The 18,515-nt window shown below is 41.2% G+C and overlaps 2 protein-coding genes across 3 annotated transcripts in view; one reads left to right on the forward strand and one right to left on the reverse strand.

The window, feature by feature from the left end:
- RIGI (RNA sensor RIG-I) overlaps nucleotides 1–16,565 on the forward strand; it is a 54,071-nt gene extending 37,506 nt beyond the window's left edge. Inside the window, 3 exon segments of the mRNA XM_058445907.1 lie at nucleotides 551–700; nucleotides 14,323–14,614; nucleotides 15,922–16,565. The gene's annotated coding sequence lies outside the window, so the exon portion shown is untranslated.
- Nucleotides 1–18,515, reverse strand: part of ACO1 (aconitase 1) — a 64,562-nt gene that overhangs the window by 1,599 nt on the left and 44,448 nt on the right. For both annotated transcript variants that reach the window (XM_032164206.2, XM_032164207.2), the window contains exons 13-20: nucleotides 17,883–17,967; nucleotides 16,820–16,976; nucleotides 15,527–15,651; nucleotides 13,549–13,653; nucleotides 12,687–12,829; nucleotides 10,992–11,139; nucleotides 6,893–7,015; nucleotides 308–493 (exon numbers count right to left, since the gene is read on the reverse strand). In XM_032164206.2, the coding sequence (XP_032020097.1) occupies nucleotides 308–493; nucleotides 6,893–7,015; nucleotides 10,992–11,139; nucleotides 12,687–12,829; nucleotides 13,549–13,653; nucleotides 15,527–15,651; nucleotides 16,820–16,976; nucleotides 17,883–17,967 (1,072 nt within the window). The remainder of the gene's footprint in view (nucleotides 1–307; nucleotides 494–6,892; nucleotides 7,016–10,991; nucleotides 11,140–12,686; nucleotides 12,830–13,548; nucleotides 13,654–15,526; nucleotides 15,652–16,819; nucleotides 16,977–17,882; nucleotides 17,968–18,515) is intronic.

Consider the following 18,515-nt stretch of genomic DNA (forward strand, 5'->3'; position numbering starts at 1 on the left):
GATGCTGTGAAATTCACATCCCTGGGCACTCATCACGAGAGACCAGGAACAGGGTACAGTAGGGGGTGGGAGGTGAGACTAGAACTGAGGATAACTGTGAATAAACAGAGAAATTAATAAATCCATAGGCATCATCCTATGTTGTGAAGGCAGGTAGAAAAGATGCTAGTAGGCTCCTAAGTCTAATGCAGTCCTAGTGAGTGATATTTTTTGCCTTCTAAACCTCACTAATTTCCTTCTAACAAGATTGGTTACAAACAAGGGGGCCCCTTTTGACAGTGCCTGGCATAGAGAGACTCCAGCTTACCTTGACCTGGACTTTCATTCGTGGTTTGAGGTTTTCTGGAATAATGATAGTATATCGTTCTTGCCCTGTGAGCCCCAGGGCATCTGCATTCTCACCAGGGAGATATTCAAGTGGGATCACCCCCATCCCAACCAGGTTACTGCGGTGAATGCGCTCATAGCTCTCAGCCAGGACAGCTTTGATTCCCTGATGAATAAAGACAATAGTTTAGACACAGTTCCAATCTTTTCTTTGGATACACAGGTTTACAAAAGATTTTGTGAGACAGTGGGCATGATGGCCGAATAGGAACAGCTCCAGTCTGCAGCTCCCAGTGGGACTGACACAGAAGGCGGGTGATTTCTGCATTTCCAACTGAAGTACCCGGTTCATCTCATTGGGACTGGCTGGACAGTGAGTGCAGGCCATGGAGGACAAGCCTAAGTGCGGGGGTGGGGGCGTCGCCTCACCCAGGAAGCACAAAGGGTCAGGAAACTTCCTCTCCTAGCCAAGGGAAGCCATGAGAGACTGTACCAGGAGGAACGGTGCACTCTGGCCCAGATACTGTGCTTTTCCCATGGCCTTCACAACCAGCAGACTAGGAGATTCCCTCCAGTGCCTGGCTTGGTGGGTCCCACCCACAAGGAGCCCAGAAAGCTAAGATCCACTGGCTTGAAATTCTTGCTGCTAGCACAGCAGTCTGAGGTTGACCTGGGATGCTTGAGCTTGGTGGGGGGAGGGGCGTTGGCCATTGCTGAGGCTTGAGTAGGTGTTTTTACCCTCACAGTGTAAACAAAGTCTTGAACTGGGTGGAGCCCACCGCAGCTCAGCAAGGCCGACTGCCTCTCCAGATTCCTCCTCTCGGGGCAGGGCATCTCTGAAAAAAAGGCAGCAGCCCCAGTCAGGCACTTATAGGTAACACCCCCATCTCCCTGGGACAGAGCACCTAAGGGAAGGGGTGTCTGTGGGCGCAGCTTCAGCACACTTAAATGTCCCTGCTTGACAGCTCTGAAGAGTAGTGGTTCTCCCAGCACAGCACTCGAGCTCTGATAAAGCCAGATTGGCTCCTCAAGTGGGTCCCCAACCCCCGTGTATCCTGACTAGAAGACATCTCATACAGGAGAGCTCTGGCTGGCAGCTGGTGGGTCCCCCTCTGGGACGAAGCTTCCAGAGGAAGGAACAGGCAGCAATCGTTCCTGTTCTGCAGCCTCTGCTGGTGATACCCAGGCAAACAGGGTCTGGAGTGGACCCTCTAGCAAACTCCAGCAGACCTGCAGCAGAGGGATCTGACTGTTTGTCAGAAAGAAAACTAACAAACAGAAAGTAATAGTATCAACATTAACCAAAAGGACATCCACTCAGAGACCCCATCCGAAGGTCACCAACATCAAAGACCAAAGGTAAATAAATCCACAAAGATGGGGAGAAACCAGCACAAAAAGGCTGAACATTCCAAAAACCAGAATGGCTCTTCTCCAAAGGATCACAACTCCTCACCAGCAAGGGAACAAAACTAGATGGTGAATGAGATTGACAAATTGACACAAGTAGGCTTCAGAAGGTGGGTGGTAATGAACTCCTGCAAGCTAAAGGAGCATATTCTAACCCAATGCAAGGAAGCCAAGAACCTTGAAAAAAGGTTAGGTGAATTGCTAACTAGAATAACCAGTTTAGAGAAGAACATAAATGACCTGATGGAGCTGAAAAACACAGCACGAGAACTTCGTGAAGTATATACAAGTATCAATAGCTGAATCGATCAAGTGGAAGAAAAGGTATCAGAGATTGAAGATCAACTCAGTGAAATAAGGCAATAAGAGAAGATTAGAGAAAAAAGAGTGAAAAGAAACGAACAAAGCCTCCAAGAAACATGCGACTATGTGAAAAGACCAAATTACGTTTGAATGGTGTACCTGAAAGTGACGGGGAGAATGAAACCGAGTTGGAAGACATTCTTCAGGATATTATCCAGGAGCACTTCCCCAACCTAGCAAGGCAGGCCAACATTCAAATTCAGGAAATACACAGAACACCACAAAGATACTCAACAAGACCCATAATTGTCAGATTCACCAAGGCTGAAACGAAAGAAAAAATGTTAAGGGCAGCCAGAGAGAAAGGTCGGGTTACCCACAAAGGGAAGCCCATCAGACTAACAATGGATCTCTCTACAGAAACCCTACAAGCCAGAGGAGAATGGGGGCCAATATTCAACATTCTTAAAGAATTTTCAACCCAAAATTTCATATCCAGCCAAACTAAGCTTCGTAAGTGAAGGAGACATATAATCCTTTACAGACAAGCAAATGCTGAGAGATTTTGTCACCACCAGGCCTGCCTTACAAGAGCTCCTGAGGAAAGCAATGAACATGGAAAGGAAAAACCGATACCAGTCACTGCAGAAACATACCAAATTGTAAAGACCATTGATGCTATGAAGAAACTGCATCAACTAACGGGCAAAATAACCAGCTAACAGCATAATGACAGGATCAAATTCACACATAACAGTATTAACCTTAAATGTAAATGGGCTAAATGCCCCAATTAAAAGACACAGACTGGCAAATTGGATAGAGTCAAGACCCATCAGTGTGCTGTATTCAGAAGACCCATCTCAGGTGCAAAGACACAAATAGGCTCAAAATAAAGGGATGGAGGAAGATTTACCAACCAAATGGAAAGCAAACAAAAGCCGGGGTTGTAATCCTAGTCTCTGATAAAACAGACTTTAAACCAACAAAGATGAAAAGAGACAAAGAAGGCCATTACATAATGGTAAAGGGATCAATGCAACAAGAAGAGCTAACTATCCTAAATATATATGCACCCAATACATAAGGCAAGTTCTTAGAGACCTACAAAGAGACTTAGGCTCCCACACAATAATAGTGGGAGACTTTAACACCCCACTGTCAATATTAGATCAACAAGACAGAAAGTTAACAAGGATATCCAGGACTTGTACTCACCTCTGGACAAAGCTGACCTAATAGACATCTACATCTCTACCCCAAATCAATAGAATATACATTATTCTCAGCACCACAGTGCACTTTTTCTAACACTGACCACATAATTGGAAGTAAAACACCCCTCAGAATACACAAAAGAATGGAAATCATAACTGTCTCTCAGACCACAGTGCAATCAAATTAGAACTCAGGATTAAGAAACTCACTCAAGACCACACAACTACATGGAAACTGAACAACCTGCTCCTGAATGGTAAAAAACGAAATGAAGGCAGAAATAAAGATGTTCTTTGAAACCAATGAGAACAAAGACACAACGTACCAGAATCTCTGGGACACACTTAAAGCAGTGTGTAGAGGGAAATTTATAGCACTAAATACCCACAAGAGAAAGCAGGAAAGTTCTAAAATCGACATCCTAACATCACAGTTAAAAGAACTAGAGAAGCAAGAGTAAACAAACTCAAAAGCTAGTAGAAGGCAAGAAATAACTAAGATCAAAGCAGAACTGAAGGAGATAGAGACACCAGAAACTGTTCAAAAAATCAATGAATCCAGGAGCTGGTTTTTTGAAAAGATCAACAAAACAGACAGCCAGACTAATAAAGAAAAAAAGAAGAATCACATACACACAATAAAAAATGATAAAGGGAATATCACCAGTGGTCCCCCGGAAATACAAAGTACCATCAGATAATACTATAAACATCTCTACGCAAATAAACTAGAAAATCTAGAAGAAATGGATAAATTCCTGGACACATACGCCCTCCCAAGACTAAACCAGGAAAAAGTCAAATCCCTGAACAGACCAATAACAAGTTCTGAAATTGAGGCAGTAATTAATAGCCTACCAACCAAAAAAAGCCCCGGACCAGACAGATTCACGGCCGAATTCTACCACAGGTACAAAGAGGAACTGGTACCATTCCTTCTCAAACTATTCCAAGCAACAGAAAAAGAGGGAATCCTCCCTAACTCATTTTATGAGGCCAGCATCATCCTGATACCAAAACCTGGCAGAGACACAACCAAAAAAGAAAATTTCAGGCCAATATCCCTCATGAAAATCGATGTAAAAATCCTCAATAAAATACTGGAAAACTGAATCCAGCAGCACATCAAAAAGCTTATCTACCATGAACAAGTGGGCTTCATCCCTGGGATGCAAGGCTGGTTCAACATACGCAATTCAATAAATGTAATCCATCACATAAACAGAACCAAAGACAAAAACCACATGATTATCTCAACAGATGCAGAAAAGGACTTCGACAAAATTCAACAGCCTTCATGTTAAAAACGCTCAATAAACCAGGTATTGATGGAACATATCTCAAAATAGTAAGAGCTATTTATGACAAACCCACAGTCAATATCATATTGAATGGGCAAAAACTGGAAGCATTCCATTTGAAAACTGGCACAAGACAAGGATGTCCTCTCTCACCACTCCTATTCAACATAGTATTGGAAGTTCTGTTCAGGTCAATCAGGCCAGAGAAAGAAATACAGGGTATTCAAATAGGAACGTCTCTCTTTGCAGATGACATGATTATATATTTAGAAAACCCCATTGCCTCAGTCCAAAATCTCCTTAAGCTGATAAGCAACTTCAGCAAAGTCTCAGGATACAAAACCAATGTGTAAAAATCACAAGCATTCCTATAAACTGATAATAAACAGCCAAATCATGAGTGAACTCCCATTCACAACTGCTACAAAGATAATAAAACAGGAGTACAACTCATAAGGGATGTGAAGGACCTCTTTAAGAATTACAAACCACTGCTCAAGGAAATAAGACAGGACACAAACAAATGGAAAAACATTCCATGCTCATGGAAGAATAAATATTGTGAAAATGGCCATACTGCCCAAAGTAATTTACAGATTCAGTGGTATCCCCATCAAGCTACCATTGACTTTCTTCAGAGAATTGGAAAAAACTACTTTAAATTTCATGTGGAACCAAAAAAGAGCCTACGTAGCCAAGACAATCCTAAGAAAAATGAACAAAGCTGGAGGCATCATGCTACCTGACTTCAAACTACACTACAACGCTACAGTAACAAAAACAGCATGGTACTGGTACCAAAACAATTATATAGACCAATGGAACAGAACAGAGGCCTCAGAAATAACACCACACATCTACAACCATCTGATCTTTGACAAACCTGACAAAAACAAGCAATGGGGAAAGGATTCCCTCTTTAATGAATGGTGTTGGGAAAACTGGCTAGCCATATGCAGAAAGCTAAAACTGGATCCCTTCCTTACACGTTACACAAAAATTAACTCAAGATGGATTAAAGACTTAAACTAAGACCTGAAACTATAAAAACCCTAGAAGAAAACCTAGGCAATACCATTCAGGACATAGGCGTTGGCAAAGACTTCATGACTAACACACCAAAACCAATGGCAACAAACGCCAAAATTGACAAATGGGATCTAATTAAAACTAAAGAGCTTCTGCACAGCTAAAGAAACTATCATCAGAGTAAACAGGCAACCTATAGAATGCTGACTGCCTGGGTCGCATTTTGGCTACAGCTCCCAACCCCCTTCCTAAAATCCTTTTCTTCTGCAATTATCTGGTTCTTTTCAATAGTTTCCAGAAAAGACAGGCCTTTGACCTACTACCAACTAATCGGAGAACATTTCTATTTTCCTCAGAGCAAAATAACCAATTAAAATAATAGGTGTGATGTTCAAAGACATTATCAGAAGCCTAAATGTCTGGAGAACTGCCTGCCAGACAGCCACATTTTTTTACTGTACTTGCGGATATGAACTTACAGTTTCCCAAGTGCATTAATTTGCGAGCCATAAATGATTTAAATTGACATCAGGTAAGCCATGTGTACCCCACCCTGAAGATTCAGGCTGGGTGGCACGATTCTTCTCTGCTTTTAGGGCAAGCAAATGCTCAAGAAGTAAAAGCTCTCTGCTCCCTGCATGGCCCCTTCTATGGGGACACCTCGAGAGGTAGAGCCCTGAGATGGCGGAAGGTTCTAAAGAACTGCCTGGGTATGTGCAGAGTGAGTTTCACTCTCTCATCGAGAGCCCATAAGCAGATATTCATAGGCAGTGAAAAGCAATTATAAAAAGGGATTCTCCCAATTTTCCAGGAGACTTAGAACCCATTCTTGCCAAAGTAACTCCTGAAAAAGTCCAGGCTCCTTTTCTCTTCTGTGAAACTGACAGACAATACAATGGCCCTGGCTTATTCCTGACATTCACCTGGAACAAGGGACTTGAATAAATTTGGGGTCCTCAGCCTCTGAGAATGTTATAAAAGCCATGACACCTCTCCCCATGAAAGACATACATGTACACTTCTGGATATGTTTCCAGAGACTTCACAGACCCTACCCCAAAACTGTTCTATAGACATGCCCCCAAGGTCCATTAATGAATGATAGATCCAGTTCAACTCTGCATTGCCCTTCACCAAGTAAAATAAATCCAGAGGCACCAAGAAGCAGGCCAGGAGTAAACACTACCTGCTCTTTTGAGCTTGCTCTTCCTTGACATCTTGGAAAGTAAAGCAACAGGATTTGTGCCTAGGGACCCTCCCAGTTCAGAGGGGAGCTGCCTCCTAGGATGTCTACTTCATACTCACCAGCAGGAAAGGGCCCTTAGCTGCCCAGTCTCGGGAGCTGCCTGCACCATACTCTTTGCCAGCCAGAACGATCAGGGGAAGGCCTGCCTGCTGGTACCGCTCAGCAGCATCAAACACATCAAGCTGAGGAAGAGAAAAGGAAGTTTTACAGATGCAGGAGAGGTAAAGAATGGACACAGGTCCCCTGAGCCCTGGTGAGGGCAGGGCTGGAGGGGTTTGCAGATGGCCAAATCCGTCCAATCATCTTGTCTACAAATTCCCAATTATCTTGATCTTTTTACTTCTACCAAATTAAATTTTGTATTCTTTTTTTTTTTTTTGAGATAGAGTCTCACTCTATTGTCTAGGCTGGAGTGCAGTGGCATGATCTCAGCTCACTGCAACCTCCACCTCCCAGGTTCAAGTGATTCTCCTGCTCCAGTCTCCCAAGTAGCTGGGATTATAGGCGCACACCACCACACCCAGCTAATTTTTGTATTTTTAGTAGAGATGGGGTTTCACCGTGTTGGCCAGACTGGTATTGAACTCCTGACCTCAAGTGATCCTCCCACCTCGGCCTCCCAAAGTGCTGGGATTACAGGCGTAAGCCACTGCATCCGGCCTTAAATTTTGTATTCTTAAAAGCCATTTTATATTCTTTTGACAGAAATGCCTAATTGTTGTTGGTTTTATAAAAACATTAGAATCCTAAGGCATCAGGGGACAAAAGGAAACTAGATCAGATTTTTTCTTTTCCATTGACTATTTTAAAACTCAAAAAACAGAATCCGACCTAAACATTTTGACTCAATATCAGAAACTCGGTGATGTCAGTTGTAAAATTAGCAAAACACAAAGAAGGTAACATGTTCTGAAATTATATAAAGTGCAAGCTTTTATTAGTCACCTTTCTTCATGGAGGTCAAGGGAAGAGATGCTAGAAATGCAAATGGAAGCCCAAGTCAATAAAAGGTAGAAAAAGATTAATATTTTAGTACATGAGAAACATCTTATACAAATAGATTTGTTTCTCACAGGAAATCTGAATATCTCACTGAACTGAGACTTTACAAAGACATGATATCATCTCTGGCGGTTGAGCAGTACCATTATTTTTCCTGGCTATATAAGTCAGAAGATAAAATTCCTCAAAAGAGAGACAGGAGTTAAAGAAAACTCTCAAACAGACTTTCACAAATTTGTGTTTTGGTGTACTGATGGAACCTGTGTTTAATTTCGCATGCATTACCTAAACCCGGATAGGATTCTGTATGTCTTCAGCTAGACAGAACTCATAAATATAGAAACTGTCATAGAAACAGTGAAAACCTTCTTCTAACTGAATTGTCTGGATCCTTTCAAAGGCCAGAAAGAAACAACTTATCTGATATTTTCAGAGATTATAGCTTTGGGTATTAACAATGTGAGAGTGTGTGCTTTAAAAAGTACTGCAAAGTTGACAATCTCATGGCAAAGCACGTCATGTTACCCAAGACTAAGCAGGTCTAGAACTCAGGTCTCCTGACTTTTCTATTAAACACGCCATGCTGAGAGCCACTGACAGCTTAGAAAGCAACAGCTCTCTGCACTCTTATGCTTTTCTAAAGAGAACTTAGCATTTAGCTCTTTCTTCTGTTACTGTGCCTGTGTTATCTCTAGGTATTATGTTTAAACTACTAGTCCTTGATTTCTCTACTTTTTAAAATTATCTGTCAATTTCCTATTTTGAGGATTTACTTCTCTTAACAATCTCTCCTCTTCCACACATCTCCCTTCTTCCCAACCTCCCAATATAGTTATTTTGGTAAGTCAGCATTTGGTGTTTGCATGATTATGACTATGTAAATACTATTTACAGCTGAGCCAGGTAATGTGCTATGATTTCCTTTTCTTGGTGATTTAAGACATGTTTCACTGGAGTCAGTAATTTTCATTTGTTTTGAATGAATTTTTCTGAAAATTACTAATTTTCATTTTTTCTATGTTTTTCCTGTTTCTATGTCCTTACCCATTAATTAAACCCTACAGTACAAATCACCTTTAAAGATATTCAAACACATCAGGCAATTTACCATTTTAAAATCTCTGTCATGGAGCTATCATTCCTGGAGCTCTCAGTCCCGTTCCAACTTGGGCTGACTGCTTGCTCTCTGGGCTTGGTGCATTCCTGTTACAGAGGACTCTTCCTTCACTAGCATCCTGGGGATTCCCTTCATCTGGATCCTGTGTCTTCCCTTTTGATTTACTCCCTCATTTTGGTGGAACACATTGCCAAGTAGCTTCCTAAGGAAGGTATTGAGGGCTTTTTTAAGCTTTTGAATATCTGAATGTGTCATTACTTTAAGTGCACTTGACTGGTGGTCTGATGGGTGTAGATTTTAGGATGCAAATCATTTTCCTCAGTCTAAGTTCCTAGCATCAAGAAGTCTGGAACATGTCTTATTTCCTGTTGTTTCATGTGAGCTGTTTTTCTCTGGAAATGTTGAGATTTCTCCTTTGTTGCTGTTAATTTCACAGTGATATAACTTGGAGTGTTTTAAAATTATTTAGATGGGCCTTCAGTGGGCCTTTTCAATGTGGATTCTCAGAGAAATTTTGCTTGTAGTTTTTTGTTTTGTTTTGAAATAATTTCCTCTCTTGCATTTTTTCTGTTCTTTTTAACACTTCTATTTAGGCAGGTTGTTAGGGCCTCCTGAGTTCAGTTCTTAGATTTTTTTCTCTTATCTTTCTGTTACATATTCTAGGAAATGTTCTTAACTAATCAACTTCTCCTTTGAATTTTCTTTTTAAATTTAAAACAATTCTTTCTTGTCTTCTGATTGTTAGTTCATAGTAACAGAAAAATGAACCCTTCTCTAACGATATAATTTTTTTCTTTTACTTTTTGCACCTCTCATCACCCTGTTCAAGTCTTGGCTCAAATGTCTGTTCATCCTTGATTCTGTCTCATTTAAGATGAGCTTCTAGACATCTGACTAGAAGTTCTATGTCATGCAGGGCTTGTAAATGAGTGTGGTACACTGTGACGTTTTTTAGGGGCCCCCAATGTCTATAACTACAAGTCTTTCCCCTTGGTCTCTAAGGTATTCCATCATTCAACATGTATCTTTTTTCATTTAATATTCTGTAACCTCTGCTATCCATTGAAGAGGCATCTGCTGGGCTAGGTCCTAGTTATCAATGATTATTTCTAAAGAACGAGTTTGTGTTACTAAAACATAATCAGTTACGAGTGAGACAGTATGTGTGGTGGTAAAGGGCACTGACTTCAGAGCCAGACTTTCTGGGTTTTAATTTCAGCTCTTCCACTGTGTGACCTAAAGGAGTAATACGACCTCTTTATGCTTCACTTCTCAATTTAAAGCACAGATAATCATGGTACCTACCTCAAGGGGTTGTTATGAGCATTACATAAATCAATATATGCACAGAGCTTAGGAGAACATCTGGAATGTAGTTAAGTGCCGTAGACATATTAGCTATTATTATTTTAAAATAAGTCGGCAGGGTTATTTCTCAAGTAAGTTAAACAGTTTACAGGCAATTTCACAGCACTCACTGGGAAGGGAAGTGACACTAAGGCCCTATGACATGTACCAGACTCTATGCTAGGTTTTATATTTCATTCCATTTCATTTTAAGCCTCAGAGATGGAAATAACTTCAAGGCTCCCTGCTGCAACACACTGACCACGGTGCTCCCAATAGAACCAAAACATGCCTCCAAGCACCTCTCTACTCCTTCTTTTCATGTGGATTAGATGAATTGAATTACATGCCAATAGAGTCATACAATAGCACTTCTTGATAAATATCCTTTAATTTAACCTGGTATTTCCCCTTCAAATACTTTAAATGAAATTTCACTCAAAGCTCAATTCCTAAGAAAAGAGACTCAGTGAAACCACGGTTTAGAATCTCTAAGCAAGAAGAAAAGGTTTGAATTTGTCAGTGATAGATTCTATGCATATGGACACCTGGCAAGGAGGACTGTAGTTAGTCTGAGGTAGGATGGAGTTGTGAAGAAAAACTAAAACCAAAAGGCGAGTAACTGTAAATGTCCAACCTCCACCAAGGCTGACAAATGCTAGTGTCTGTAGGAAGCAGAAGACAATACTCACGATTTCCCCAGAAGGCAGATGGATAGTCTGTGGTGCCTGCTTGTTCAAAAATCTGTTTAACAAGCGAATGTTGGCAAATGTTCCCCGTGCCATGACGGCGTCATTACCTCGGCGGGAGCCATAGGAGTTGAATTCTCTTGGAGTTAGGCTAAGAAGGCAAACAAGAAAGGAGGTGGCTTAGTGAGGCAAGCAAAGATTAACCTTAGCTTACACCAAGAAAAGAAAAAAACCAAAACAAAACAAAACATAGACCTGGCTATTTCTCTAAATCTCCTAAGCATTGTTCTCCATGGCAGAAAAGCTGTCCCCAAAGCTTCAACGGAGAAGAGAGAGAGGTGAGAAGGGGTGGTGAGAGGCATCAGTATTCTCCTGGGTTAACTGTCTTTCAAATCTGGTTAGAAAAATAAGAAGGAAATCTAAAAAAGAATGTTTTATTTGTTAGTAGGGTAGCCTATAAAGCTTCATATAAGATAAAGAGCTAAATGAAAAATAAGTGAGAAAATGGAAGCAAAGAGAAGAATTAGGGTAGGCAAATCAGATGGATCCACAAATAGGGGGAAACACAAAATACATTCCATAAAGTAACCAGAAATAGTTTCAAATTTGTCCCTGAATTATCAGGAACTCAATGCAAAGGAAAGACACACAGCTGGCAACATAACTTACAACTTCCATGAGAGAAAAATCGAGGCAGTGCTAAAGAGGCAGAACAGCTATTTCTGGTCCCCAAACCAGAGGAAATCTTGTCTGTGGGCACTCAATGAAAGGAAACTTTGCAGTGTCAGGAAACGTACCTTAAAATTAACACAGGGACCAGTTCACTGAGCTGTTCCTTAAAATACTAGGAGGTGGATGTGTTAATATTTAATTAATGGTTAGATAGATTTAAGGACTGAGAGTTTAATGGGTTTCAGTAGCAGGTGAGTATGTCTTAGAATCCCTGAAACTACCCAAAATGTTGTGGGTATGTGCATTTTTCTGGGAAGGCATTAGATTTGCTTTCATTCAATTCTCTGACATGTTCATGCCTCAAAAGGGGTCAACAATCAATAGAAAAAAGGCATTTGGATTCTGTTCCTCAAATTTGCTCTGGGGAATCACTGAAAGAGCTGATTCAGCAGATGGGGATCGGAACCAGGAGTTTTTATCTCCTCACATGATTCTCATGGAAACTCAGATTGGGGAACCACTGACCTCGATTAATATTAATATATGAGACAGTAGTTGATAATACTGGTATACCTCTGAATATCAGCACACTACTGAAGAACTGATAAACAGATGAGTAAGCTGCAAATCCTCCAAGCAGTGCTCTGTAAACATTAGGTTTCTCAACCAGGACCTGGCAATGCGTGTCAGGTTCTGCCTCTGCCCTAGGTTAAGAGCAGAGCCTTGTACTTTAAAGATCAGCTAACCCAGGGGCAGGGATGACAGTTTGGCCTAATGTATACACTTGCTCAAATGAAGGTCCCTCTCCCCTTCCCCTTGTTGGGATTCACATGTTGATTGTTTCTCCCATGGAAGCTGTTAAGCAGCAAACAGAAAACGCAATTGGTTTTTAAGCCCCAGGGTTAAGCCTCAGTGGAAAACCAAAGAGTCTGATTCCAAAAGGCCAGGTGAAAAGAGAAATGCTGGCCTCATTAACTCCATTACTCCATTTTTGCCTTTAGTCCTTCCTGCCTCACTCATACTTACCCTCTGTTAGTTAAGTAGCGAGCAGCAGGACTGTTTCTTGCAATATTTCCAGCTGGAGAGATGTGGTCAGTTGTTACTGAATCTCCCAAATTTAGCAGCACATAGGCATCCACTATAGATTTAGGGAGCTGAAGATCCAAAGTCTAGCAAAGAATACAAAAAGTCAGCATTGGCCCAGGTTTTCTCAAGTTACCAGACAGTCTCAACGATGGTGGCCCATGGACCTGAACCAGATGACAGTTCCACACCAATGCACAGAAAATTCTAGTGTTCTAGTTTTTATCAAAGATGCTAAGAAAAGTAAAGTGAATTTACTCAAAACATTCATATCTCAATCTTGAAGAAAAGGTAAAATACTGGCAATATCCCCTCAAAAGCAACAGTAATGCAGCTGCAAATGACATTCTCTCTCTTCACATCCCTAGATCTCCTCAGATGCTGAGGACAACTGGAATCCTCACTTCTACTGCATCCCTTCCCACAGTGACCCACCCAGGAGAGCATAAACTTCTAGATCATCAGTTTCAGGGACAATGTCCTTGGTTTTTATGGGTATAAGGTTCACTATGGTGGGCTCTGGGGATGTTCTCCTGGAACAGTCCCTCAGACGCTACTAGATTTAAGTCCAGGTGATTACCAGGGTGCCTGCGTACATCCACGCAGAACCCCTGCATAGAGAAACTAGACCCACAGCAGCCAAATATCCCAGCCTCCCAAAACTTTCCCCGGCAATATCTGCTTGGGTTAGCAAAGGTTTTAATAAAATGGGTAGTCAAAGCAAGAGTATGGGGTAATAAAGTAGATATTATTAGGAAAGAAATCCTTCAAAGAATTCATTTTGTTAAAAAATAAAAAGCCATACCAGATTTTCAAAGAATGGTGGTGATTTGATATATGTAGATTTGGAATTCCAGAAAAACAGCTTATCTGATGGGGTTGCTAAGGCATTCCAGCTTTCATTCACAGTCTTAAAAAAGAAAAGAAAGGCAGATCTAATCACATCCCATTCTAGAGAAAATTTAATATGCAAACACAAAACATACATTCAAGCTAAAAGGTACACTAAAAACCATTTTTATTCTCAATAGCCACATACAAGAGTTCCTTTATACTAATAGTGGGTCATGCTAAGTAACTTAAAAATCCATAGACACTGTGGGCTGGGTGTGGTAGCTCATGTCTATTAATCCCAGTACTTAGGGAGGCTGAGGTGGGAGGATGGCTTGAGCCCAGCAGTTCAAGACCAGCCTGGGCAAGATGGCAAAACCATGTCTCTACAAAAATAAAAAAAAAAAATTGTCTGGGTGTGGTGGCATGTGCCTGTAGTCCGAGCTACTCGAGAGGCTGAGATGAGAGGATTGCTTGAGCTCAGGAATTTGAGGTGGCAGTGAGCTATGATGACACTACTACACTCCAGCCTGGGTGACAAAGCAAGACCTGGTCTCTGAAAAACAACAACATACATATACACCGTGATAGGCAGCTTCTAGGATGGCAGGAGGGATCCTGCCTCCTGGGATTCACATCCTTAGTTGACCCCCTTCTGTTGAGTGTGGGCTGAAGCTAGTGACTATCTCCTAGATTAGGTTATTGAGACCTGCCTTCTGACTCTCTTGCTCTCTTGCTCTGATGGAAGCCAGCTACCACGTGTGAGTCGTGAAGAGACCCTCATAGCAAGGTGCTGATGGAGGCTTCTAGCCAACAGCCAGTGAGAAATGGAGGACCTCAGTGCAACAGCCCTTGAGGAACTTCATCCTGCCAATAGCAACATGAGTGAGCCTAAGTGGACCCTCCTCCAGAGACTGCAGCCCCAGATGACATCTTATTGGAACCCTGTGAAAGTACACAGTGAAGCTGTGCCTGGATTCTTGACCCACAGAACCTGGGAGACAATATATGTTTGCTGTTTCAACTCACTGTATTTTGGGGTAATCTGTTACATAGCAATAGATAACTAATGCATATGCTTATCAATAACTTATGAAATAATAATCCAGATTGTACCAAAGGGGACATTACTGAGTGTTTTTGGGAAGTGGCCTTCCAGGTCACACAAACACTGCGTAGCAAATGACAGCTGCTATGCATTAAAATTGGTCTGAGTTCTGTCCACAGGTCCATTAACTCGGCCTTTGGAGGAATGCATTTAACACAATGCCTGCCAAGCTCCCTAACACCATCTCCCAAGGAGCACCTTGTGAAGAGTGTAGTGTGTGAACATCACCCACATCACCCTTTCCCCTAGACAGTTCTACTCTCATTTAAACCACCAGCCGCAGTCAGAAGCCCTTGGGTCAGTTGAATGCAGAAGGCGGGGAAAGGAATAATATCCAAGAGTCTCAGAATATAATGCTGAGCCCCATACATTTCCTCCTATTTGTAAAATGTATGGAAAGTTTTATTTCAGTAGTTTAGCACTTCCTACTGAGTGGCCTTAATTTTTTTAAGTGTGCAAAAATGCATTCTGAGAGGTGCATTCAACCAATGGACTCCACTTAGTGACACAATATAGTGACCACCAGGGGTCCTCGCCACAGCTGACACACACCCCTGGGTGTCCTAGAAAGGCGTGGGGTTTTGGAGAGCTGAACCTGAGGCCTTTCTTCTCTAGGCTGTCACCGACTTGTCCAAATCTGGGAACATCTGGGGGAGGTGGAGTTTGTAAAAATGCGAGTCACAGGAGAAAAATGACGGAGAACCACCTCCCCAGTTATCTGAAGAAATAAATATTACTTTATGTAGTTTATACTCCCGTTAGCCTTGAGGTCTGCAGACAGGACATAGAGGGAGCAGCTTTCCCTTAGATCCTCTGGGGCGGGGAGGGCAGTGTGGGACCTCACCTCTATTTTCTGATAGACTTCCTTAAACATCCCTGGGATGACATACTGACGCTCCACTGCCTGGATCTCGTCTCTAGTCGGCCAGATATCTTTCAGAAATACCTGCTGTCCCTTTGCATTTACTCCTGGGGAAAAAATGTTTATTAATGAGAAAACTTGCTAATATGCAATTTTCATGATTATACAGAGTCAAGCCTCGTTCTCGGTAGTTATGTTCCATAAAGCCTGTGTGAACGCTGAATGAGTGGATACGGAATCACTGCCACTGGAGGAAATACAGGGTTAGGTTCCTGCAAGCCTCTGGTCACCAATCAATACATAACCTTGCTTCATGTGAGGTTTATTATTCACCTTATTTAATAGAAATTGTTGACTCACTGACATTGAACTTCCAGCCAACAGCACTATAACTCTGCTGAATGAAGCCTATCTAAACATAATGCGCATCACAGTCGGCCTGTGCTTAAGAACACCAGAAGCACTTCAGGACTATGCTCAAGGACCATTTTGAACAGCGAAATCACCACAAAAAGCACAAAAATGCAAAAAGCATGGCACTAAGTAGACCAAGAAAAGGATCCTTATATGTCGCATGAGAGCTGAAACAAGAAGTCAGAGTGACGCCTTGTCAGATCTCAGCATAGAACGTGTGTGTTGAGTGATATAAAGTTTTCACCCCTTTGTGCTGATCTGTGAATGACCATGAACATACTACAAATATTGATTTGGAGGTTAAAATACATTTTAGTGACGAGGCAAATCTGCAAGCATAGAACTCACAAATAACGAGGATCAACTGTACGTCTAAAGTTATGATTTCCTAAAAGTAATTTCAGAGGCTTTGTTTTCATATTATCTATTTGGCTTAGAATAGATTGAGGCAGGCACAGCAAGCAAGCCGATCTGAGGAAAGGAAATGATGTATCATTTCTTTGGAATTCTGAGAAGTTGAAATATCTGCAGTATGTTTCTACAGAGTATATATTAAAACAACGCCTATCATTAAAGTGAGAGCTAGAAAGGGAAGAACTACAGAAGAAACCAGAATAGCAAGACGTCTCTCCTTTTGGCACCTATTTTCCTTTCGTTATCCTTTACCCTCAGTAGATTCTTGTTTTAACTACTGCAGTTAAGTCTTAGCTGTATATTGGGGAATAAAGAAACGATTCTCTTCTTTGTCTTATCCCTGGATGTTCTATGCTTCATTTCTTATTAAGGAAAGCAGCAACTTTCTTCCAGTAATATTTCTGAATTCACTGGAAAAAAATTATGGCCGCACAAACAAAATCTTACCCAATGGCTCTTTCTCAAAGTCGATTCTGATGGTTCCAGCAATTGCATATGCTATTACTAAGGGGGGAGAGGCTAAATAGTTGGCCCGGGTGTTGGGGTGAACTCGACCTTCAAAATTCCTGTTTCCAGATAGTACTCCAACAGCTACAAGGTCTCCCTGTGTAAGGCAAGAGAAAAATCAGGTCACTAAAAGAGACTGACTAGGCTTCTTGTCTCAGACCATTGGCAAGAGTTTCCACATCGCAAGGATACAGTCCTTTAAGCTGCCCTTTCACTTGGTTCTCTCCCACTAGAGGGGAGAAGGGTACAGCAGGGTGTCCCCGTGGGAGATACTCTGGGTCAAAGGAAGCACAGACATGTTTAGTGATTTCTGCTCATGAAAGAATATCAGGTAGTTAGAAGGCAACATACTAGTTATTGCTGCCTGGGGCCCAAGAACAGGTGGGAAAGACCTAACAGTTGATAGTTAAAGGAAGTCACAGTGACTTACATAGATTCTATAATTAATGCAGAGCAAACCAAATAATATTTTTCAAGGTTCAGCATTTTGGGGACAAAAATCAAGACAAAGCAATTTAGTTTAGATTCATTTGTGTGGAGACTTGTCTCACTTTGAACCAATTTTCAAATTATTTGGGTTGGTGCAAAAGTAATTGTGGTCTTCATCACTGAAATGGCAAAAATCAGTTACTTTTGCACTAACCCAATACCTATAACAAACAACTGTAGAGCTCATTGTAGTGAAAACCAGCAAGTACTGAGCCCTTACTTGAGTGCCAGACACTGCACTAAGTGACTTACGTTTATCATCATCTTAATTCTCACAACTCTATAAAATAGATACCATTATCATCTCCAATATACAGTTGTGAAAACCCAGGCACAGATAGGTTAATTAACTTGCCCAAGGTTACCCAGCTAGTAATTTTAACTAAACTCAAAAGATCATACTCTACACCACATCCCCTGCTTCCATGGACCTTCTTGAAAATACTAGCATTTTTGTCACGTTACATGAAAAGAAACAACTGCTCTGAAGACCTACAGGCACCTCTGCAATTACCTGTGTGATGGCTTCTACCACAGGTTCAGGTAAAGGCCCACTGTTGCCGATGCAGGTCATGCAGCCATAGCCCACCACGTCAAACCTAGACACCAAGAGAGAAGCACAAAAAAAAAAAAAAAAAGTAACATTTAGTGAGCCCTTCTGCTGGCCACAGTTTCCAGAGACCACTGTTCAAAAAGGAATTGCAGTGCATGAACTAAGTTCAGTATAGTGCTATTTCTAAAAGTTTCATTCTTGAGAGCATTCTGATATATAACATAAGAATACTATTCATATTTTTAATTTATAAAAAGGAATCAAATTGAATGAGCAACAATTTAAAAAAGTTGAAATCATATATGCCATTTAATATCTTCATTAACTACTATTGTATAATCCTAAGGAGATTTGAATTTTATGAGGTACATGAATAAAATATATGTCATAAGTCAGGAATAATATGGAAATTGGAGAAAGCATATTTGGCAATGAATACATTCACGCACTGCACAATGTTTCAGTTAGTGACAGACCACATACACCCAATGGAGCTGAAAAATTCCTATCACCTAGTGATGATGTAGCCATCGTGATGTCACAGCGCAAGGCATTTCTTGTTTATGATGATGCTGGTATAAACAAACTCACGCT

Source organism: Hylobates moloch, unplaced genomic scaffold (genome assembly GCF_009828535.3).
Source record: "Hylobates moloch isolate HMO894 unplaced genomic scaffold, HMol_V3 SCAFFOLD_10, whole genome shotgun sequence".
Taxonomy (NCBI): domain Eukaryota; kingdom Metazoa; phylum Chordata; class Mammalia; order Primates; family Hylobatidae; genus Hylobates; species Hylobates moloch.